Raw genomic sequence first — 24396 nt, forward strand, 5'->3', positions numbered from 1 at the left:
TGTTTTAGTATGTTTTAAAAGGAGTTCTTTACACTTTTGAATTATTTAAACAATCAGCTTTTCACAACTAGAAGCATTTTGCATGCAGTATGATCTATTCTGAAACATTAAAGCCTCATTCTAAAATTCTTTTTGAAAAAACCCCTCAGTCCCTTTTATCCTGATTGAACAGAAAGCTTGAAGTGATAACAAATTAGCACAATTAATGCAGAAGGAGAAATACATTATCAGTTAGACAGCCTGTGTCTACTTTCAAGATCTGATCAAATGCTTATCTTGTTAACAAAAACCGAAAATCATTATTAGATTCTTGCATGAATAGGAAAAAAAACCCCAAATTAAGCTCCTCATCCCTTTGCTAAGATTTTAGACAAGGGCAATGAAGTCATTGCACACAAGTAATCAAGGAAGTGAGAAAACAGAAAGATAAATCAACAGATAGCAAGGAAATGGCTGGAGAGTAGGATTTATGAGGAACATGAAATGAAGTTCATTTAGACCTGCTGTGCCAAAACAGCACTCTGGGACTGCAGCACTCACTTGTCATCCTCTGCCAAATAGAGCTTTCCAGCTCTCAGACTGCCCTCCCAACAGAGCAGCTATCAGAAGCTATCAGAATATTAAAACTATTTCACCTAAATTACTGATATATTTAAAAGAAAAAAAAAGCTAAAGGCATTACATTGGCCTCCTAATGACATTTTAAGATCTTTAAGTGATTAATAAAAATACTTTAATATTAGCCACTGTTGCCCTCATAATCCCTAGTTAGCCAATTGACTAGGTTCTGTATATTATGATGGTAGAATCTATCATGTTTTTGAGCTTGGAAACAAATAATTTATTTTAATTTCATCTTTTGAGATTAAATGATTGTCCAAGTATTGCCGCCTTGTTCCTTTAGAATCATAGAATCATTTAGGTTGGAAAAGACCTTTAAAATCATCGAGTCCAACTGACAACCCAACACCACCATGCCCACTAAACCATGTCCTCAAGTGCCACATCTACATGTTTTTTGAACACCTCCAGGAATGGTGACTCCACCACTTCCCTAGACAGCCTGTTCCAATGCCTGACAACTGTTCCAGTAAAGAAATTTTTTCTAATATCCAATCTAAACCTCCCCTGGTGCAACTTTATTGACGTTTAATGTTCTTATCAATATTGTAAAGCTCTGCTACTTTATATGTCGTCTCTGTGAGAGACTTTGGGCAGCTTGTTATAAGCGTCAGTGCTCACCAATGAGTTTTATTCAGAGTATTCTCTCAAGCTACATGGGCAGCATATTTTTTTTTTCCAGAATAAGTGGATGCATCAGCCTTATCCAGTCCGTCTACAGACACAAACCAACCAATTAGTAAAGAATGTAACAAAGCTTGTGGGAGGAAAAAGTTACTTTTATTAGACCAGTTAATAAGGATTAAAGAAAAAAACAAAAGGTTTTGGAAATTAAAATTTCAGTGCCAAGAACCCCTTTGTTTGAGGCTTTCTCTCTCCAATGCTTTAAACAAAACTTCTATAGCTTTGAAAACAAAAAGATTATCTAACAAACTCTTGTTCCCAACACTGCATAAAAAAATTAATCTGGACATGTGCAAGACACAGAAATCTATTTTATCATTCAATTACCTGGTAAAAATATATGTAGCCTCTGTAAGAGGCTGAACTTCAGATGTTTTCTTTATAGTCATGTAATTTGCCCTAAAGTATTATTTGATTGATATTCTTTAATCTCTTTACTCTTGTTTTCTCACTGTGATCACAGGCAAATATCATACTTCTGTAAAGCTAAAACAAAAACTACATTGCACAAAATTATTTTGTGTTAATAAAATTCCTGGACATCATGCGGAAACTGGTGCAGATGGGGTAAACAGTGGAAACTGGTGTCAATCTATCTCAACAATTGGACTATCATACTACCTGAGCAACAAACATCAAATGAATACTTGCAAGATTCAGTGAGTTACTTGATTCCTTGTTTCCTCATCTCTGAATGATTTAAAGAGTCTTCTTTGGCCTCCAAATTACTAAGAACATGGACACAAGAATTAGTTTCTTTCCTAATCAGAATGTTTTCTTTTTCTAAAAACAGATAAAATCCCCATAGCAAAATAACAAGAAAACACCATCAGAATTCAACCTAAAAACCCTTCACCAAATTGCCAAAAGTTTAGAGCAAAACAGCCCTTATCTGCAGTTAGGAGCTCTCCCCCTAGTAGAAAGAGAGAAGGGGAAAAACAGGTAAGGGGTATGATAAAAATACTGAAAGTGGCTAAACTCAGGATCCAGCTGAGTTGGGTCCATTCATCCCTGCAAAAGCCGTAAGCAAAGAGCTTCCCCAGTGCTCTATGTTAGGGGACGTGTAATGCACTGTGTCAGAGTTAAGTCCCTGTGGTGGAAAAGTGGGAAACACAGCATGTGGATTTCAGAAGAGCTCTGCAGGAATTGGGCAGAGTCTGACTGTGCTTATTAACTCTATCTCAGCATCTGCCACGCTGAAGCAGGCTGATTCTTCACCTTTCATATTTATTATCTTGCGCATCAAGTGCACAAAAGCAGATAAACTGCTCCTGAATGCCAGCTAGGCTTAGAAGAAGATAGCTATCTTGAAGCCAGTTTGAGCGCAGCCTAATGAACCCGATTGTAGCCGGTTTCAAAATCCTTCCGTCTCTGCAAATCTCTCCATGTACAATTCAGATTAAGTAATCTGTTGTAGTTTAAATTGACTGGATATATGTTTCCCAAATGAGAGCCAAACGTGTAAAAGAATCAATGAGGCATTACTAGAACTGGCAGTTATGCCACACTTTTGCTGCTACTATTGGCCTTTTTTGATCAGAGTACCCTGTTCTATACTAAGCTTCTCTTAAATTGCTGGCATTTTCAGAAAGAAAAATCTGAATAAAAATAAAGCAAGGACCATACACACAGACCAAGGCCATTGAAACATGTAAAATACAGCATTCACAGACCTCTTCCAAAGTAAAGTAAACGTGAAATTCATTTATTGAACTCCCTCAACTTCTTCCATCCACTCATTCCTACAAACACCCTACAAATGGATCAATCTAATTCTTCATTGAAAGTGGAGGAAATCTTGATAACTTGTTAGGGGGAGAAAAAAACCAACCAACAAGAAAAAGATATCCTTCCCCAATGTCTAAGTGTCTCTTCAAAGAATCTTGAGATACTGCTATGATGAAAGCCAAAGTTGATGTTGCTTCAATTAAAAAGAGCACATTATACTCATCTGCTCACAGAAGATGCAACCTCCTTGAAGTCCACATACCGGATGCAAAGATAGTCATTCTTCTGGTCTTGAGGTAATATTTGATTCAAGTCTGAATGCCCTCCTCATGTATCATCTCTTGCTTGATCCCAGGAAGCTGGCAGAGAGAAGGAAGCACAACCTTTTGAGCCAGCAAGCAGGCGAAGGGACCACAAAGGAGCGTTGAAGGATCAAATCTGCTTTTTGTTTCCATGTTGAAAGTTGAAGACCATGAAAGAATGCGTTAAGTTCCTCCACGGTGCTGAAACAAACTGTAGTAAACTGCTGAGCATGAGGAATCTCCTGAACACGTCTTGTCGGGGCTCAAATGGAGACCCATTAAGAGACTCACAGTGAGTATCATGTTCAAAAAAAAAAAAAAAAGAAAAAAAAAAGATGGAGCTAAGGCCTTGTTTTGAGGTTGAACAGTGTCCTTAGAAATCTGAACTGCTCTGTATACAACACGACAAAAGATCTATAACCCTATTCTTTAGTACACTTATCAGCCAAGAGCTAGGACGCAAAATTTCACTCAGACTGCAGTAGAAAAAGCTAAAACTTGGGAGTAGAAAGTGAGATAAACCTCTGCAAATCTGCACCATGCAAAATGAAGATTTATTGTACTAAATATAGTAGCAAGAACATGAGAGAGCCGATTAAACAGAATTACAGTCATCCATAATAATTATTTGTAAAAGTCTCCTGGCAAACCAGACCTTAATAAACTGCACCTTTTACATTATCTCAAAATATATACAAAACACTCAGATGAAGTTTAATACATCTAAATATTATGCCTGCCAGGTCCAATATGCAGCCATTGAGATGGCACTGCCGTGTTGAAACCTTGCTGTCTTTTTTTCCTGAATTCTGTCTACCACTTACAGAATAATAGTCTCAGCAGTTTTAAGCATCTGTCTTTTTCTTAGATAATAATCAAATCTATTCAGATCTCAATTGAAAGACACTTCACAGTTGGGTCCTGAGTAACATTAATCAGAACATCATTTTTCTGCTTAAAGATGATCATGGTAGATCTTATACAATATGTTTTTTGCCTTCTTCATCTCACTACTTATATGAGCTATCACCTAGGGGGACTGGTACTACTTTTACTTCTTTAAACAGCATGTGTCCAGACTGAAGCATACTACTTGACAATATTAAGCTAATAAAAGTAAATGGAAACACTGAAGTTGGATGAGACTACAGAGACTGAAGTCTTGCAGATGTAAAGAGAAATAAAAATTCCCTAGTATCACCAGACAAACTGTGGAAGAGAGACACCTATAAAAGGCAGTCCTGTTTCTAGGAATGATTATTGGTGTACTGAATTCTGTGCCTATTTTAGGGAATGACAGAATAGATGTAACAATTTATTGGCGAGGATTCTTCCCATCTAATTACATAAAGGCAGAATTTCTTGCATTGGTTTTGAGAGGAACTGTAGAATAAGAAGAAATTAAAAACCAATAGAGGACAGGCTGTTCTAAAGAGAAATAAAACACAAAACTCACACACACACCTCCCCCGGACCGCTTTCCTGGAGCAAAATCCACTGCATCTCAAAGATGACTGTGTCAGGTCTCAACAAAATTCTTCTATCACCAAAAAGACTTCTAAGAAGGGCTTCTATGCCTTCCCACTCCCTCCCTTACAAATAGCAGCTGGTGTAATAAAAGATACTATGCATCCTGCTGATATCTCCCAAAAGAGAAATGTTTGGGATACACAGAGATTTTTGTTTCAAGATATGCTCCAGGCAAAAATGTTCAATGAAAACTGACAGTAATCTCAGAAACAACTTTTAGAAATTCAGTCTGGAAGCACTGGTGCCCAAAGTGAGGCTAGACATGGTGAAATTTATCTCAGTATGCTGAAGCAATCTCAGACTGCTGCCTACCATATTTGAGACTTCATAGAGGTCAAACGAGGTTCTAGAACTTCAGTGGTTCTCTGCCAAACTGGGAGAAAGTAACTCGCCCTTGGGAGTCATGTATCTAACACTGTCCAGCACTTAAGTAACTGAAGTGATACAACAAAGAAAACTTTTATTAAATCTGCAACTTATACAAAGCCTGAAAAAAGCATAGCATGGTAGAGGACAGAATTAGAATTCAAAATTATTTGGACAAATTGGAAAACCAGTTGGAAATAAATAAGAGATTCATTAAAGAGAAGTGCAAAGTCATATAGCTAGTGGGAATAACTGACTACAGAAATATAAGATCAGAATTAACTGGGTGCAATGCAGTTCTGCAGAAACCCAATAATAGAACAGATCACAAACTGCAGACAGTATCAGTGTTATAAACATAAGTACACTTTATAATGGGACGTAAAACAAGGAGCAAAATATCTAAGGCGCGTGGAAGATATCTTCTTGTACCCAAACAAGCTAGACAAGAGAAAGTTAGATCAATTGGATTGCAAAGGAAAAGTGAGTTGGAAGATACAATTCCCATGTCAGAGAACTGGAAGATAAAATTGATCAGGGTAGTTGGTTTTACTCAGTCCAGAGACTAAGGGAAGACACATACATGGTTTCCAAATACGTAAAAAGTTGTTACTAACTCTAAGGAAACATGTATTCTGCTTATTTACGCTGGACAGGTAAGCACTGAACTGAAGAATTCAGGAACAGAGATTTAAGTTATATGCTAGAAAAAGAAAAAAAAAATCTAACAATAGGTTTGAGCAAGCATGGACCTGTATATATGAGACCTGCCATCAGAAATTTAAGATTATATTATGTGAAGGCAGTGGCTCCCAAACTTTTTCAGCCAGAGGACCACTGCCAATCAGATCTCTAATCTTCCTGGTAACTACTGAAACTGAAAAAGCAAGTTAGTATATATTATATATTGCTAGCATACCACTGAACATGTGGTTAGAAAAACATGTGTGAGGAATGGTTTTGGTAGATGTTGATCCTATCTGGCACAAGGGAATACACTATATAAGTGTTTCTCTATCTTTTAAATTCAGAGACCATCTAGCACATTAAAAAGGAACCCATGAATCACCATATTTCCTGATGTCCTTCAGGGGAGATGGGGCAAAAAATAAAGTAATAACTGCTGCTTATTGCTTCTTAGAACAGCAGAAATAGATTTAAAAAAAAAAAAGTAATCTGAAACATATTAAAATACCGATAGAGCAATGAATATAACTCTTAACCAAAGCATCACTGTTTGGACATTTTAGAGGTATGTCACTAATTTCTTATAGTTTCAATATGTTAAGATAAGAAACATGAAAAATAATTGCATAAATGAGTCTTCTTTGCCTATCACAGACATTTTCCTGGTGAGCTCTATTCTCAAGAGTTATTTGTGTCAAGAAAAAAAAGATGCGTTAGCAGTAAGCCTGAAGGATCCAACAGAAGGACCATTTTAATTATGCCTTTTTTCATAAAAAGTTTTTATTAACAATCTGCTAAGAACAAGAATTTCCCATTTGTCACTGGCACTATGTCAAATTTGCTTAGTTTTCAAATAGGCGTATTCATAGGTCATGTGTATACCTGAGAATCAAGCAATATTCTTTCAGCCTACTGATCACTCCCCTAAACAATGAGTGCAACAGCTGCCAGCCTCAGTGATATAAGCACCGAGCGTAGCAAGAGGAAGCATTGGATACTTCACACCACAGAAAAATCACAATAAAATATTTTGTAATTGAAAGTTAGGAAAGAATTCCTTTGATTATTTCCACTTCATTAATTAAAACCATTCCCTTTTATCCCTACTTGACATAAACTTACTGACCTCTTAGTCTTCACGTCGTAATTCAAATGTGAACATATGGGAATGAGTAGGCAAGCCCTATCATGGGAGCATGTCACCAGAAACATTTTAAGGCAAGCAGCTAGGGCAGTAGCTTAGCAGCATCCCGTACTTCGGTAGCACTGCATGTCACTAACGTGCATGTGCAGAAGAAAGGGAGGTCAACACCTTAAGATGACCTAGACAGAGCTAGGCAGAGATTTATATCAGCTCATTTGGTAACAAATCTAATTATACATTCTGTTTAACTGTCTGGACTGAATTCATAAAGCATCCTGAGCCAAGGCTCCAAACTTAGTAAGGGAGAAACAGACTTTGTACACGCATGAGATAAATCCCTGCATCTCCTTGACTATAGGGCACACGGTCATTGGGACACAAATACCAAACATCTCTACATCAGCTGTGGAGATAGGGAGGGAAGATGGACAGTTTCTCATTCTAGGAGAAAATGCATAGTGGATACAGAGAAGAGAACATAAAATAAAAAAGCACCTAAGCCTATACTAAACGTAGCTGAAGCAACTAGAATTCTCAGCTCAGACACTCCCATAAGATAATTGACTGATTTTTTTTTCCTTGCTGTACACTTTTTTGCTGAAAGGGAACAAACATAACTCTTAGAATAATTGCAGCAGAAAGCGGTAAGTTGTAAACACCAACCTGTAAACTTATTTTTTTCCTCCACCTCACTGCTCCACTATAACAGCATTCCCTGAAAAGAGTCCAACTCCAAACCTATACAGTGTTAATTTTTATTTGGATAAGCTATCACTGACCTCAATCACTCAAAAATGTCATATCAGTCAATATGCTTGCTCAGCACTCTTTTTCTACTCAACCTATAGTGATCCACGTTCGCACCAGAGAGAAATATGGTGTATCTCTACTGAAGAGCAGTGGCAACTGCTTATATTTCTTTAATATATAGAATCATCTTAGCAAAACCAGAAAAAGTCTGACCTAAAATGTCACCAAAATACTTCCACGTAAGAACTAAGCGCTGCTTGAAATTAAGAAACAGTAAGTATTACCAGAATTCTTAAAATTCCTGAAAACCGAAATCAGCAACGGTTCCAGTTAACTTTCTACAGTTTATTTTAAGCTTAACTTCAACTTTTGCACTTCTTACTTTCTCCTGCTAATACTTCAACTCTTAGTGCAAGAAGGCACTTAGGTATTTTATTGCCCAAAAGTACCATTCTTACACAACAGAGAAGACAGACTTACAAATGAAAGGGCCTCCATACCAAATAAACACAAGTAATGCAAAACAAGTAAGTTTCCTTCTTCCTCCTCATGTCAAATAAACAGTACATTCAGTTCCATAATCTGGGCTGGGCTGCCTTCCCTCTCCCTCTCTGTGTACAGGCTTAGGTGAAAAGCTTTTGAGACATATTTCCCAAGTACATGAGTTTCATGTTGGAACTGATCCAATTAAAACAGGAAGCCATTTGTAATATTTCTTTAGGTATCCCATAAATTCCAACCTCAGCTGTAACTGACTTACCTTTTCCGCAATCTGAAAGTACTAGGCTTTTTAATGAAGAGAGGCAAGAAAATGAACAACTACTAAGGGACTTGAATTCCAAGCAGGCTCACAGAACCACTATAAGACTATTTCATTTTGGTGTCTGGAAAGGTGGCACATGACTCATGAAAGAGTGACATGTAATGAAAAATGAAATTGCTGCAAAAAAAAAAAGAAAAATGGAAACTGGCTAAAAGTTGCCCCCAGTTTAAAAAAAGAAAAAAAAGAATTAAAAAAAAAAGACAGACACTGGGAAAGACAAGAGATATTCAAAGTAATTCCCAGGAAAGAATGTGGAACAGACACCTCTGGTTGAAAAGGTCAAATCAATATTCTGCTCCTCCATCTCACTACTCTTCCAACAGTTTTACAAAAAAAGTATTTATTAACGTGCTTGCCAAGTAACATAGACACCGAGTTAAAGTGGCTATGCTAAACCCCCCCCACTTCCTCTTACCCTCAGCACAAAGAGGACAGTGATGATGGTACCGTGTTATTCTACACACAAACCAGTTTAACTCCTTCCTACACAGTGTCTTTTGAAAGTGGACATAAGAAAGGATATCAAATTTCATTTTTTTTATCTAATTTTTTTGATATTTTTTATTTGAAGAGAATAAAACATTGGAATTTAAATAACATATCCATTTCACTCCAGCAATACAAAGCATGGATTAGGACAAATCTCAAACTTTATAGATAAAGAATAATAATCTAATACTTTATAAACTGTATACCTGTTTCTATTCACTAGCTTTGAACCAAGTCCGTAATATTCTTTTCTTAAACTTTACATAAAAACTGTGAGCTAAAACTAAAAGTTCTTAGAAGAATAGTAACTTTTGCCCAGAGTTTTCTCCCTCTTTGTAAGCCAATATGGACATCTTATTTCAGTTGTTCTGAACAAAATGGAAAACACAAGGAGCTCACCAGCTCAGTCTTTTAAAAAAAAAATAATTCTGACAGATCTCTAAGAACTGCAGGAACTTCCTTTGACAAGAGGAGAGAAAATGTCAATACTAGCAGAGAACCCCATTAAATTATCTGTACCAAGGGGACATTAAAGAAGAGATTAATTGAAAGAAGATGGGAAAGAGAAGTCAGTGAAAGAAATCAATAATGAATTTACTATACAATCATCAATGAGAAAACTGTATTATTGGAAGAATTTGGAATTGACTTCACTGTAGATATTTTCTCATTTTTTTTCTACTTACCTAGACCTTTTTGTCCAGGGTTTTTAGCAAAGTTAAAAGTAAACTGATAAAAATCTTTGAACTTTGTTGGATCCTTTAGCTCTTGTTCCAGTCTTGGCAATAAAGCTTTTAGTTTTTCTGTGGTGTCACACCTGTTCAAAAGAAGTTACATTATTTGTAAATATTTAAGATTTCTCTTTACTTTTTCTTCTTTTTTTATTTTTTAAGGTTAGTTTCAGAGCAAAATGAAACAGTAGTTAAGATAAAAACAAAGTATCTTTCTGGATAGCTTTCTTAAAAATATAAACACTCATATGTCTTTCCTAAACAATTTTAAGTGGAACATTATATATAGGCATCCATTAAGTACACAACCCCAACAGGATTTAGTGGTTTAACTTTTTTTCTCAGTCTCTTCATGAGTTTATGAACTCAAACTATAGATGTTACTCTGTTCTTTAAGAACCTATAAACCTCACTGAAATCTGATATCCTTTCCCTTTTTATAGCTGTTGTAACACAAGGGTGTGGGGTTTTGCTTTAATCTAGATAGACATTATTTATTCCCTCTGCTCAACCTAAATGAAGAGCTGCATACTATGTTTACAGTTAACCTTAACATTAGGGGACTTTCCAACAAAATGAACTATGATTTGCAGTCATCCTCTCCCCACCACAGAACACTTGCAGATAAAACCTAGAAAAAAAAATAAAATGACCCTTTGACAATAGCTTGAAGGCTGACAAGCCATTTAACAGCCTGGCACAAGTAAGCTAAGATAGAATCAAGTTACTGAGATTGTAATAGAAACACATCCCTTAATAACACAAGACTAGAGCATTTTCAGTGAAAGCACCTGAGCTGACGAGCTGAAGGGTAGAAAAGAAAATTCTGCCAACAGTCTTCAACTGAGAATTTAATTTTCACCAGGACTTGATCTAGTTAACAACAGGGACAAATATCACACCTTCCCATATGTATTCTAAAGGCGCCATATGAACTAAGCCTCAGGGAATTTCTTTTCATTCAAATCTTCACCTATGTTCAGTGCTGAAAACCACAGACACTGCACCTCCAGTATGTAACAAGATCATTCCAAATTCTCAATAAGCACTATACCGGGGCAAGCAGGTATGATCAGTTTATGCTCCCAAGAACACAATATTGTGTGTTGAGCAGAAAGAGATAAAAATCACAGACGTCTGTGGAACTGTATCAGAGACAGTCATGAGGACACCGGAGCAACGTGACAATAAAGTTACGAAACAAAATCCAAGCTAGAAGCCACAGGTGGTTTAGCAAAACCTTTTTAATCAGTTGTATCAAATAATGCTGGCAGCCTTTAATACAACAGCATGAGCGCTTGATTGCTGTCCATGGCTAGAAAATCATAATTATTCTTACAGTCTCTACCCAAAGGGACAAAATAAAGCAGTGCACTTCAGATGATATCAAAAGTTATTTCATCACAATTTCTGAATACCCTTACCTAAAAAGGAAAGCTTATAAAGAAATCAGTAACCGATGAGGTCAGTAACAACAGACTGCTAGGACCCCTGCTCAAGAAACAACAGCCACATTTGCGAGAAGTTGGTCTACTGTAGAAAGGTATTGGTAAGGTGCCATTCTAAGATCAAATGAAATTATTTAGCTACTAAAAATATGCACAACTAATTAACTGTAATTCTCCACCTATCCACTGCAATCTATTTAAAAAAAAAAAAAGCAACAAAACCATTTTGACACCTCTGTATAGTAGAAATACTGCATCTCTTCCGAGGAGAAGATATACACAAAATATTATTTTATGGTGATAAGTGCTTGACTCAATGGCTAAACAGAGGCAATGTGGTTTAACCTCAAAGTCTATTATCCAGAACAGCTCCATAATCCAGGAAGGAAAAAAAATTTTTATCAGTTACATCATAGTCAGACTAAACAATCTTTTCTACAACCAATACCCTTGTTTTTATTTCTATTTCTTATAGATACTTTGTAAAAATTAAGTATCTAGTAAACAAGGCAATAAGAGAAAATCATGGTTTGTAAAACTGGTAGAAAGAAAAAAAGTTGCATTTGGTGGTGATAAGGTAAAGGGAAAGAACTGAAGGTTCTTCTCTGCTTTCCTGTTTCTTTTCTGCTTCAACACTGACAATTTTTTTTTTCCTTCATACATCTCCGGTGACGTCCAGCTTTTAATAGCACATGGTCCAACTCAAAGCCTTAACATAACCATGCATGTGTTCGTATGAATTACATGAAAAGATAAGCATATCTGTTTGTTTTCCTTGCTGTACAGGTAAGAATTATTTTGCTTCACCCTTACTGTGGTCATTGTTAAGGCTTTGCAGTAAAGCAACAATTCAAGAAATATGGGCCACTACAGCCATTTAGCACCTGTTAAGGTGGCACTAGCATTACCAGCTTTTTGAAGGTTCACACTTAATTCAGTCAGAAAAATTTTAAATGTAAACCTAGTTCAGGCCTTACATTTTGAACTATGCAGAAACGGATACTTACCCCAACTCTGTCATGCCATCAACAAATTCCTTTTTACTGAATTCACATTGAGTAGCTGCCCTGAACTTCCAAGCTACAACCAGAACACTGATACTGGCTGGGTCCAGGCTTAAATCATCACAGAACTGTTGAATCCCATCAATGCCAATTTTATTTTCATCTTGTGGGTCTGCAGTTCAAAATATAAAGAGGGGAACTGTAATTATTTACAAAAAATATTTACAAATAATCACCTGCACAGCTTTGATATGCTGCATAACACAGGTCTTCATTTTTTCATAAGCTTCACAAATGTCTTCACTTGAAATCTAGTTAATTTTAGAAGTACCTCGAAGACTATCTGTAAATAAAGTATTCTGCAAACTTCCCTAGAAGTTTGTTTGCAACTTTTTCCTAAATTCATCAGTTAACACCAACAAAATAGTTTGGTGGTCTTTCCACAATGCTCTATGAAAGATCTGAATTAACCGAGGAGATGCCTGACTACATCCAAAACCAGCAAGGCTGATAAACACATCAAAATATACAATATATTTATTGGTTAGCACATATTAAAATTTAAAGGAAAAAAACCAAAAACAAACACCCCTGAAAACCAACAAAAACACACCTACCAAGTGAGCCCACAGATTTTTTCCCGATAGGGATATATGGGAATCCACTATAACTGTTTAAAGACCACAGGTAACTCAAACATTTTTGGTTTTTAATTATAAGTCAAGGAAATCATCAAAATGTTGCTCAAACAATGCCATAGCGTAACAGGGTCTTAAGCTAAACAATACAACTTAGGAAACATTATGTTTCAGTAGTACTAAGTAAAGTACTAGTACTTTACCACCTTTTTGAATGTCAGAACAACACTTGGTAACTACCCATGTCAGCGTAGATGTCACTGTGACAATTCTGTAACTGTAATGAAATTCTCTCTCTCTCTCTCTCTCTCTCTCACCCCGCCCCCCCAACAACAACAAAAAAAACCCCAAACACTCCTGCATGTAAACTTAAATAGTTGGAGGGAAAAAATAAAAAAACAAACAAAAAACCCTGAAGAAACCCCCCCCAAACCAAACCATCTTTAGTTTTCAAAGCTTAACAGTTTACAAACTACAAAACTGTCTTTCCCAGCTTTTGATACATTTCAGTATCAGAAAAGTATCCCCTGAGTAAATTTAACTCCTCAAACTGTTAAGTTTTTCAACCGTGCTATTAAGTCCTCATCCAATGAGTTGATTAAAAAAAAAAAAATCAAGTCTAAAGAAAACTTTGTTTTTCTTTTATTTTTTTTGGGTGTTAAACTAAGATCTCTTCCACTTTTCCAGCCAATACTATGGTCGAAGAAATACTAAAATACAGAGAGGAAGTTAATTTAGCAAACAAAAACTTATACCCATTAAACAAAGAATTACATCTGTGGTATAATTCAGGGACCTTTGAGCAGGAATAACAAGTAAACAATCTATTCTACTATATGCCAGATCTAGTTCTAAGACATGTAAAATGCATTTCTTGTATATTTGGGGAGTAATTGAAGAACCGAAGGCAAAAAGCGCACTAGCGTTGAAATCGGTGGAAAAATTCTGATGGATTTCAACAAGGACTGCTTCATCCTTATCAAGTTTCACATCATCCAGGTAACTAGGAACAAGAATGAAATTGTTGTTTTGACAGAGTTGCTGGATAAACAGATAAGAAAACTAACAGAAAGACAACACAGAAAATGAAAGACCTCTGCTCTCAGATTTCAAATATAGTGCAACGTAGGTAGTATTCTATAGGCCGTGTAGGACAAAAGAATTCCTTGTTGTTGTGAGGCCAATGACTCGGGTTTAAGCTACATATGAAAAAAGGAAAGGTGTTTAACCAAAACTTTTATTGTTTTCTCTCAAATCTTGTGCAGGTTTTGTTCAAGTTTACAATTCTACTAAAAGTGTTAAAGTGCTAGAACTGCAAAGGTGTGCTGCTACCCAAATCATGGACATAAAACTGACTAGACTGTCTTTCATGAAAGCCAAGTGGTGCACTTTGCCACTGCTAGAAAACTATGAATAATAAACAACATTTGTGGGGTTTGGGTTTTTTTTGTTTGTTTGTTTATTTTAGATATTCTTAGTAGCATTTACACATTTGCATATATTTTTGACCCAGCAATCTCCAAGACTGACATGCAAGGAGCAAGCAAAAGACTTTGATATGCATATATGTGTTTTATATATATATACACTTACATATATATATATAAAAAACAAATCAAAAAAGTGGTTCTCTAGGTTTGGGGGGGGGGTGGTGGTGTGTGTGTTTGTGGGGTTTTTTTTCCCGCAAAGGAAATGCTATAGTGTTGCGGGTTCTTTGTCCCTACACAATTCATTACCGCATAATAATGACATGTTAAAGAATGTCTATACTTAAAATAGAACACATTATGTAAACAGTAACAAAAAAAGGTGAAAACAATATCATAAGAACAGGATAAAGCGTATACAAAGCATGCCATATACTGCAATTAGAAAAGTACCTAAAATCATAGTTGAGTAATTGTTAAGAGTTTGCTTTTTAAAACGCGAGATGTATGGATCTCAGCAGGGGCTGGTAATGATTCCAGCCCGCTCTGCTCTAACACGTAATGAACAATGCACACCTTCACATCCGATGGTCACATTTCAGAAAGCACTATTACCTGGATCATGTACATTCTTATCTTTACATGACTATCTTTTCCTTTTATTTTTTTCTGTTCTTTCCAACAATGCTGTAAAATAAAAATAAATGGAAAAGAAACAACTCTGCCTTTAATCTACCTCCCTCCAAGCCTCTCTGAACAGGCACATCACTTTTGCTGTAATATGCAGCACAAAAAAGTAAAATAAGGATGGAGTTTCTATGACTAATTTTTTGGTTTTCTTATTCGACTGTTTTGTCAGACTCCTAGCTGTAATGTTATCTGAAACATTTTTTATTTTAATGTATAGATATACTACTATCTTTGAACAAAACTCCCCCCAAAATTAGTATAAGAATCATATGTATTATTTTGCCACACGAAGTGCACTATATGTATATTTAGTAGCAGCCACTGGCAATAAATCAAATAAGTTGCATAATAAGCTTTACTCTTCTTTCCACCATGTGTAGCTGACACTATTTCCTCATGACAGGTTTAATTTCCTACTGTGAATTTACTTTAAATGCTACAGGAATAACTACAGAAGTTGTGTACTGGACATTAAGAGCATTTAAAACCTTTCTCATTCTTATCTTGCTACTGCAAACACAGAGTGAGAAGCAGAAGCTAGCAATCTTTCCTTAGAAGTCTTTAAGAACGGCAGAGGGAAAAGCAGAAGTACCACCCAAACAAAGTAATGAGAAAAAAACCAAAACCCACAACAAAAAGAAAAAATCCAAGCCTTACCTTTGTATCGATTATACAGTTGTTCTAATTTCTTCCTGTCTACTGAATTTTTCATGGATTCTTTGTAGTACAAGTCTGGATTCTGGAAGTAGTTGTCTGTTGCCACTTCTAGTTTCCATTCATTCTGCATTAAGCAGTATATAGCAGTCCTTTCACCAGCCTGGGTAAATGCCATAAACTGGCGGACCTTGTCCTTCTGAGATGATTTAAGCTTATGCTTTGGGATGCAAAAGAAGCAGGAAAGCCAATGAAGCTAATCCAGAAGTTTGTTTCAGCATTCTACTACTAATGCCTATCTTTAAAAGCTTTTAGTTTTCTTGTTGATGACAACTTTCACTTCAGAATTACAGGAAGACAAAGCCATGTTCTTCTGCAGTTAAAAAGACAGCATTTTCTTCTGAAAATTGAAATGACAGCATCTATATACACATTTTTAGCAGCACATATTCTGGCAGTAATAAATTTGTATTTCTGCTTTATTGCTCACATATGCAGAAGTTTTTCTGTTCTGTAACAGCAGTTAACACAAGTTTCATCATACAACAATACGGTTATCTTCTGAAAATATGCCTAGCAGTTATACAAACAAGAAATTGCAAAGGCACAACTTCTAGATTCTCAGATTCTGCGTAAGTCCTTCATGCATGGAAAAAACCTGCTCAACAGTTTTCCTAATATTTTCCTAGCAACAACGAACAATGCAAAGTTTAATCATTTTAAGTGATCAGCTGAAAAAGGCAGAAGCATTTATCACATTTTTATGTTAGAAACCATTGCTAACAGAAGACACAAGACAAAAAGAAAACAGATAAAGCAGACATGTCAGAGATTTGCTGAATGTTACGAAAAGACTATAAAGTTGCTGTAAATGTGATCTAAAACTTCAATTAGCTCTGAAAATTATGTTTCTACTATTCATACATTAAACAACAAAACAGCCTATTATAGTGGTATACAGGAACCAATAAGATGTTTCTCTTTATGGCAACTAATTACAGCAACCCCTATTGACACAACATCCCTAAACCTCTGGAACACCCAAGAGGTGGGAACAGGGATTTTATAGGGATCAAATTTGCTATTAATATAGTTCAACATTATTCTTTACATGAAATTGGAAGAAGAAGGAGATAGCTTAAATCAAACTCTGGTTTTTATTATATTCCGATACTTTCCAATTTTGTTAAGCCATACTTAATACATGTTCTGGGCCAACAATTAAGCTGAGAAATTTGTCTAAGTTCCTCACTACTGCTTAAATCATGAGGTATAATGGCAAATTCACTGGTCTCACTTGGGGAAAAACTAAATCCTGATTCAGTGATCAGTAAGCAGTAAACACAGGACCAGCTCTCAGTTTGCTTGTTATCTCTTGTACACATATGGATGGTGACATCGTGACTACAGATGGTCCTGAGGCAAAAAACACATCATGTAAACAAGATAAGGACTTTGGTCTTTCCTACAACATTTTTTAATTTTATACATAAAGAAACGGGTAAAGTTTCTTTTCATACACGAAGAAATGCGTGAAGTGGGAAAAGAGCTGCAAAAGTAACTACAACGTATTTTGTTAAGAAAATACTCAATAATCCTTTGAACCGCAAGCCCTGTGCAACCTTCCCCCACCCCCAATTTTCATTAAGGTCTAACTGTAAGGGTCACTCTGCACTAAGATCTTCCTCAGTTACATACAACTCCTCTTCAGCAACCAACTTAGCGACGACCACTTCAAAACAGAGGCCTCTGACAACAATTCCAAAGTAAAACCCAGGTCCTCTTATAAGTCTACTTAATGCCAGGTGTATTTTCTAAGTTCAGAATGAAACACCGGGTTATTTGAAGAAATCAGAGATAAGAAACGCATTCGACTACCCAAGCTACCCCTCTGCCACGCAGTATGGCTTCTACCCTCCACCTCTACAGCAGCGGGACCTGTCTGCTCCCCACGGGGCAGGGGGGGAAGGTCTGCCAGTCGTTTTTCCAGCACGCCTTCTCACTAACGGAACCCAAACACGCCAGCATACTTCACATCAAGACGTAATTAAGTCACCTTTTAGAATCCCTCTCGAAACCGTAATTACACCCCCCCGGCAAAGCCCAAGGAAGCGCTGAAGGTGAAACACCGACCCTACGAACCCTTCCCCGGACACCTCCGACCGCTCCCTCACCCGTCCCACCGGACCCGGTCCCGGCTACCTGCCTCCTCACCCCCCAACCCTACCCACCCTTCCCCTCACACCCCCGGCACGGCAACTCGTACCGCACCGCTCCCACCGCGGCCCGCCCGCCGCACCTGCCGCGTACCGGGACGCTGAGGAAGAGGAGGGCGGCCGGCGGGAGGCCCCTTCCCGCTGCCGAAAGGCGGAGCGGCGGCGGGGGGGGGACACGGACGGGACACGGGGCTCCGGCAACCTGCCCCGCAAGCCTGAAGCCCAAAAAAGGGAAAGGTACGCGCCGCGACGGCTGCCCGGCGCTCGAAATACCCGCGGCGGCCGCCCCCCCCCCTCCTCCTCCTCCTCCTTCTCCTCAGCCTTCCCCGCCCGCCCCCCCGGTGACCTTCCCCGTTCCCGGCCGGGGAGGGCGACTACCGCACCGGGTGTGTGTCCCTTCTCCCTTCGGTTTGTCGTCCGTCCCCGTCTCCCCCCCCGCCTAGGCGCCGGTCCCCCCCCCCCCCTCCCCCCCCCGCCGCCCTGAGGAGAGGAGCAGGACCGGGCGCTGAGGGAGAGGAGCGGCGGGAAAAGCCGGGGGGGGGGTGTGTGTGTGAGGGGGGGGGGGGGGGAACGGGACGGGACGCTCAACTCACTGGTCCGGGGATTGTTTGGGGTGTCGTCGTCCCCTTCCCCAATTTCTCTCTCTCTCCCTCCCTTCCCCCTCCCCTTCGCTCCCACAACCTACCATTTTATCACCGGCGCTTTGCCCAACTTCACCGCCCGGCGCCGCCTCTCGCGCAGGCGCCCACCGGCCCCCTCACCGGCCGTGCTTGAGGGACCAGGCGGGAGCGGCGGATCGAGGTTGTGGGGCCGGAGCCCGCCGCTGCCGCCCTCCCTCCTTCCCTCCTCCTTCTTCTCCTCCTCCTCCTCCCTGCACCGCCGCCCTCCCCGGGGAGAAGCGAGGCCGGCGGGGCTCGGGGTGCGCCGGAGCGGTGACTACGCCTCCCGGCGTGCACCACGCAGAACGGCCGGAACGGGGAGGGAGCGAAGGAGAGAGAGAGAGAGTGTGTGTGTGTGTGTGTGTGTGTGTGTGAGGGGGAGAATCCGCTGTTACCCGCCGGGAGGAGGCGATCGGACTACAGCTCCCGTCCGACTCTGCGCTTAAAGGTGCCGGACCGGTAACCGGGCGCAGGGTGAGGGGGGGCGGCCGTTGGTAAGGATCGTGTTGCCTCGGTGCCTTCCGTCAGCGGCCATCGTCTCCTTACCCCCGCGTTCCCGCTGCCGGCCTCCCTCCCTCAGGTGAGCGGGGTGGAGGGAGGAAGCGTTGCCCCGGGGCCGGCGGTTCTCTCCGTCTGCTTCCCCTCAGCGGCCGGGCCAGCCGCCGCGCCGAGGTGGGCGGTAGGTGGATGGGGAAGGGGTGGTTGGGGGCTGTGAGGAAGCGGCGGCGGCTTTGGTCCCGCAAAGTTGGGTGCCGCTGCCGGCGGGCTGTGAGGCGGCCCCCTTCCCTCCCTGCGCCGCCATGAGGGGGCGGGAAAGGGGCTGGTGGTCCCGGCGTTCTCCTGATAATTCTCTGTTCTTCCCCTTCTCGTCCCCGGCCTTCCTTCCCCCGGCCTTCCCCAGGGAGATACCGGCAGGCACCGCTCGGAAGCCGGCCCGCGAAGAGAGGAGGAGGAGGAGGCGGCGGTGCGGGGAGCTGCCCTCCGGCTGCCATCGCTCCCAGGTGGGTGCGTGGCGGGGCGAGAGCCGCCCCCGCCTCGGCTGCCCCTGCGGGGTAGAGCTGGGGTTGAGAAAAGTGGTGGGAGGCGGTGGCAAACTGGTAGGTGTGGAAGGAACCCGCAAGCCTTTCGGAGGAGAGCTTGCGTTGGAGGCAGGGTCTAGTACCAGCTTGATGAAAGCCGGTGCTACGGTAGGGTGTTCGGGAAGGAAAAATGGGGAAGGTGAGCTGCAATCCATCTGAAAACAAACTCTGCTTCAAAAGGACTCCAAACGACGGGAGTTCCCTCTAATTTCATACTTACTGGTGCGTGGAGTGGTTTGTTGGTTTTGGGTGGGTTTTTTTCCCCCCACTCTTTATTTGCACTGTGAAGCATATCATGTATTTTTCATACATGAGGTCATTATTCCCTTAAGAGCTTTTGAGCACTGGTGCCACTTTTCCAAATAGTTTTTGCTAGCCAAGTAAAAAACACTGTTATTGAAACAAAACTGTACTGTGTCTGAACCATGGTGGTAAGTTTACACAGTGCAGCAATGGGCAAACTTACTAATATAAATCTCTTCTCCGAATTCAGTTATGGGGTTTGACATACCACGTAAGATGTGCAGTAGAGTCTTTTACTCACCTCCCTGCAAATAGAGGCTTGAATATACACTAGGCGTTTTCTCCTCTCTCTTTCTTGGAGGAATAGGTTGTAATATATTCACCAAAATCTCTTCCCCCAAACATGTTAAACAGGAAGAGTATTTGTATACATGAAGAAATATTTCCTTAAGTATCACTCTAGAATTTTGCCAGGTGGTGGGGATTGTTATTTTTTCCTGATCTCTTAAAAATAGTAAACCCCATTGCTTTATCAAAAGTTCTGAATTATTTCTACTTTATTATTTTACTGAAATTAGAGTGAGGTAAATATGCTTTTGCTACTTTAATTACACTGTCAGTTCTTAATTCTAAATTTTTTAGCTCTTCATGTTGTTAAACACTACCCCATAGTCAACTATCAATAGCTAAATACTTTGTAAATACTTTGGCTTGTATTTCATGCATTGAAAAGAAATAAACACACCCAGACAGGCTTCCTCGGTTCTCTCTCAAACAGAGATGGGAGGGCATTTTAAAAAGAAAGGTAGTGCATGGCTGTGCTTGCCATCGTCCCTTCCCATTCTATATATTGACGATGGCTGATGATGGCTGGCTTGGATACTTGTGATTGCGACTGCTACTGCATTATAGGGAAAGAAGATTCTCTCTTAGGCAGACTGCTTCCAGATGACTATGTCCGTATGTTGGTTCCTCATTAAGGCTGTTGGCCCAGAGATCAAGATTGCAGCTAAAGTTTTAGGGAAATACCTGCTCTATTGATCTGCTAACATCTAGTGTGCGTTGCGCATTTTTAGAATGCCATGCTTCAGTGGTAAATGTATGTTTTGTACAGGCATTTATATATCGTTATGTATAGCTTTGTGGTGTGTGGGGGTTTTGGTGGGGTTTTGTGTTTGTCTGCATTTTTTTCTAAGAAATGTAACTTTGTTATTTTACAATAATGTCAGTGTTTTCCTGTAGGATCTGAGGGAAGTAAATTCGTTCTTAGTTTCTAAACTCTGTCCTCCTTGGTGGTAAAAGTAAATATAGCAGTTTAAATGTAGATCTTCAAGTAGCTTCTGGGAAATGAACTTATGAATGAATTGATTTTACTTTTACTGTTCTTATAACTATTTTAAAATTATGAAGATCAATAATTACCTTTGAAGTAAAATGCCTCAAGGCCATGCAGCCTTTCAGGTGAAGGTCTTCGATCCAAACTAGTAGTGTGGAGAAGTCTAGGAAGTTTTGCTGTTATTTCTTTACTGTAGAAGTGTTTCTTTCACAAGTATGATTTATAATGTAATCTGTTTCAGTTAAGCTTTTTTTCCCTACATTTTGTATACTTGAGTGTGTTAATGCTTCTGAGGCTGTATAAATAACAAATGATTACGATACAGTTTTTCAGGATAGGTTTGTAAGAATACAAGAGGTTTACTGATAGATAAGAATAAGGAGTTCTGGTGCTAGGTTGAAGTACAGCCTATGGCATTGTGGCTTAATATTTTTAATGGCTTTTCCTCTCGTATAAGAAGTGCAGGTATCCACCATGTGAAATGACTAAGCTTTCCGTTCAGTGTTTTTAAAACAAGATGATACCTAGAAAACAGTCAAGGGGAAACCAAAAATCTATCAATAACCTTGGGCTGTTTCTTGGTTTTGATAACTGTTGACTGAAGGAGACCGTATGCATGCCGTTAAAGATCATAATGTACAATGCATTCTTAGGTTTGTTTTCTATGTTCGTTTGACCTAATGGCCCAACATTATTGTATTTGATCACTGATTGGTACTATCTTGCAGCATGGTATGCGAACTGGAGATGCAGAAATCATGTAGCAGAAAGCTTTGAGCACTTGTGGATTATCAGTTTATTCCAACAGCAGTAAAAAGCGAAGAATGAAGGTGACTGGATTTATTTCCCTATGGACGTTGGTTTCACTGCCTTGTGGTCAGTTAGCAAATCCTGCAGAACATGAAGATGTAGTAAAGCATGCAATAAAGCTGCACCGTGGGAAAGGAGCTGTTATCACTCAGAGAAAGCAGTGGGTGTTGGAGAGCTGCAGAAAACTATCTGGTCTTCTTCGCCAAAAGAACGTTGTTCTCAACAAATTAAAAAATGCTATAAGAGCAGTTGAGAAGGATGCAGGACTGTCAGACGAAGAGAAACTTTTTCAGGTGCATACCTTTGAAATTTTCCAAAAGGAGCTAAATGAAAGTGAAAACTCGGTCTTTCAAGCAATCCATGGCCTCCAGAGAGCTCTACAGGGTGATTACAAAGATGTTGTAAATATGAAAGAAAGCAGCAGACAGAGACTGGAAGCCTTGAGAGAAGCTGCAATTAAGGTTAGTTCCCCCCTGTTTATTACTAAAGTATTAATATTCTACTTGTTATTTTAATTTTATTATTCTGCAGTTTCAGTCTGTTTTTATTAAAAAGTGGATCTACATGAAACTTGCAGTGTTTTGCTGTTTAAAATGGATTTTGAATTAAGTATTTGTTCTCATGAGTAAAATTAGAAGTAATTCTGGTGTAGAGCTTAAAACTTACAAGTAGTCAATAGTTCTTACTTCAAAACAAAGCTAAGCATAATCATAAGACCTATGGCAAATATTATGTTAAAGGGAAGGGAGTAAAAGAAGTGAGTCAGTGCACACAGCACAGTTGCAGTAGATAAGCCAGTGGGATTATCAGAGTGGAAATAATGTCATAAATTGGCAAAACACTAACTGTTTTTTCCACTTTAAATGAGAATTGCTCAACCAAAATCTACAATTTAAACAGAATGACTTCTTGCCTTTTATTTCTGTATTCGTATAGATGTGGGTAAAATTGACGTGCAAAATACTACTGAGTTTTTAATCTCAGGATAGCACTCCTAGCCTAGGAAGTGCAGGTTTGAAAAACAGTGCTTGCAAGAAAGAGCCAGCTGAGATAACTTTACCAAGAAAAGCATAGATGAGTAACAGTTGAGTACAAGTAGTTCATGAAAAATCTGAGTTCCCATGTTGATGCAGTCCTGTTGGAGTATGCACAATCTGCTACTGTCTACTGGATTTGGTGGTGGTCAGACTGTGTACTGAAAGTCTCCCCTTGAGAGAAAGTGTTGTTTAATTGATTCGGTATTTAAATTGCTCTTTTCCTCACTCTACCCCTCAACCACTGGAGGAATATATTAAGAATTTTCTTTGTTTTCTGTCTTCTAAAAGAAGAGGCTGCCCTTGCACAAGGGAGCAAGAGAAGGGGAAAAATGTAGTTGGGATATAGCATCTGAGCTAGGAGAATCTCTAAAGGGCATTTGTGTAAGAGATGTGCAGATCTTAACAGGTGAAGGTTACAAGAGATGGTGTGCAAGAAAGGTGTGCAGTGAATTGTGGCAAGAAAGGCTGGTGGAAGTAGAAGTTAGGATGCAGACTTGGGAGGCTGGAGTGGTCTGTGCAGTGAAAGCAAAGACTGAATTACGACAGATTTGGTTAGGGAGGAGCTTGGATCTAGGTGTGTTCCAGTGAAGTGCTCAATGTGACTTTGATATTGGTGCTTAATGGCAGTGCCAGCTTCTGCTGCATAGAAATGGTAGCAATTGTCATGAAAATGACTTGATTTTCCACCTTTTTTTTCCTCAGAGCTCTTAAAATAGCAGCAGCAAAGCTGTCCAGAATCTTCTTTCTTATTTACCTAATTCTTGGCAATGTTACTGTAAAATACTGAAGTAATCTATCCTTGAACTTGAGAATGGTGCTTCCTCGTTTCTCCCATAAAAGGAGGCCTGTGTGTGTAATGATGTGTTTTAGGTGTGTGTCCTGTCAAAACTTTACTTCTGCAGAGGTGGATTGTGTAGGCTTTTTTGTATTATCATATCAAGATATACACTTGAATGAGCAATCTTTTACACCCTTCCTTCTTATGTCATGCACATGATTATTTAAAGAGAATATTTGTTGTTCTAACCTTACAATTGTTACATAAACTGAAGCAAAGGATGGTGGGGAAATGCAGGCCAAAAAGATTTGTTCTTACTTCAGAAGACACACATTAGGTCCAATTTTGTTCCAGTTTAATTTTAATGTAATGATTACTTTGTTGGTGTACTGATAAGACATCCTTTCCATTTTTTAAACGGTGATTGAACAGAAAATACAAATGGTTGTAGAGGGTGCTGGACTCTTCCCTTAATTTTATTTCCGTTGAGTTGAAGTATTTGGAATTCTTTAGTGTTGGGAT

General features: G+C 39.3%; 2 protein-coding genes across 7 annotated transcripts in view; one reads left to right on the top strand and one right to left on the bottom strand.

The window, feature by feature from the left end:
• Window positions 1-18745, bottom strand: part of DCUN1D2 (defective in cullin neddylation 1 domain containing 2) — a 28723-nt gene extending 9978 nt beyond the window's left edge. The window contains exons 1-4 of one of the 5 annotated variants that reach the window (XM_049834105.1): window positions 18016-18217; window positions 15720-15936; window positions 12311-12479; window positions 9811-9941 (exon numbers count right to left, since the gene is read on the bottom strand). In XM_049834105.1, coding sequence (XP_049690062.1) covers window positions 9811-9941; window positions 12311-12479; window positions 15720-15894 — 475 coding nt within the window. In that variant the 5' untranslated portion in view covers window positions 15895-15936; window positions 18016-18217. Of the gene's footprint in view, window positions 1-9810; window positions 9942-12310; window positions 12480-15719; window positions 16117-18015; window positions 18218-18617 lie in introns of those variants that run through there. The other 4 variants (XM_049834106.1, XM_049834102.1, XM_049834103.1 and 1 more) reach the window with 4 other exon arrangements.
• Window positions 18746-18983: 238 nt separating this feature from the next.
• Window positions 18984-24396, top strand: part of TMCO3 (transmembrane and coiled-coil domains 3) — a 35844-nt gene continuing 30431 nt past the window's right edge. Inside the window, exons 1-3 of one of the 2 annotated variants that reach the window (XM_049834089.1) lie at window positions 18984-19171; window positions 19493-19592; window positions 21978-22520. In XM_049834089.1, the coding sequence (XP_049690046.1) occupies window positions 22074-22520 (447 nt within the window). In that variant the 5' untranslated portion in view covers window positions 18984-19171; window positions 19493-19592; window positions 21978-22073. The remainder of the gene's footprint in view (window positions 19172-19492; window positions 19593-21977; window positions 22521-24396) is intronic. The other variant, XM_049834088.1, reaches the window with a different exon arrangement.

Source organism: Accipiter gentilis, chromosome 31 (assembly GCF_929443795.1).
Source record: "Accipiter gentilis chromosome 31, bAccGen1.1, whole genome shotgun sequence".
Taxonomy (NCBI): Eukaryota; Metazoa; Chordata; class Aves; order Accipitriformes; family Accipitridae; genus Astur; species Astur gentilis.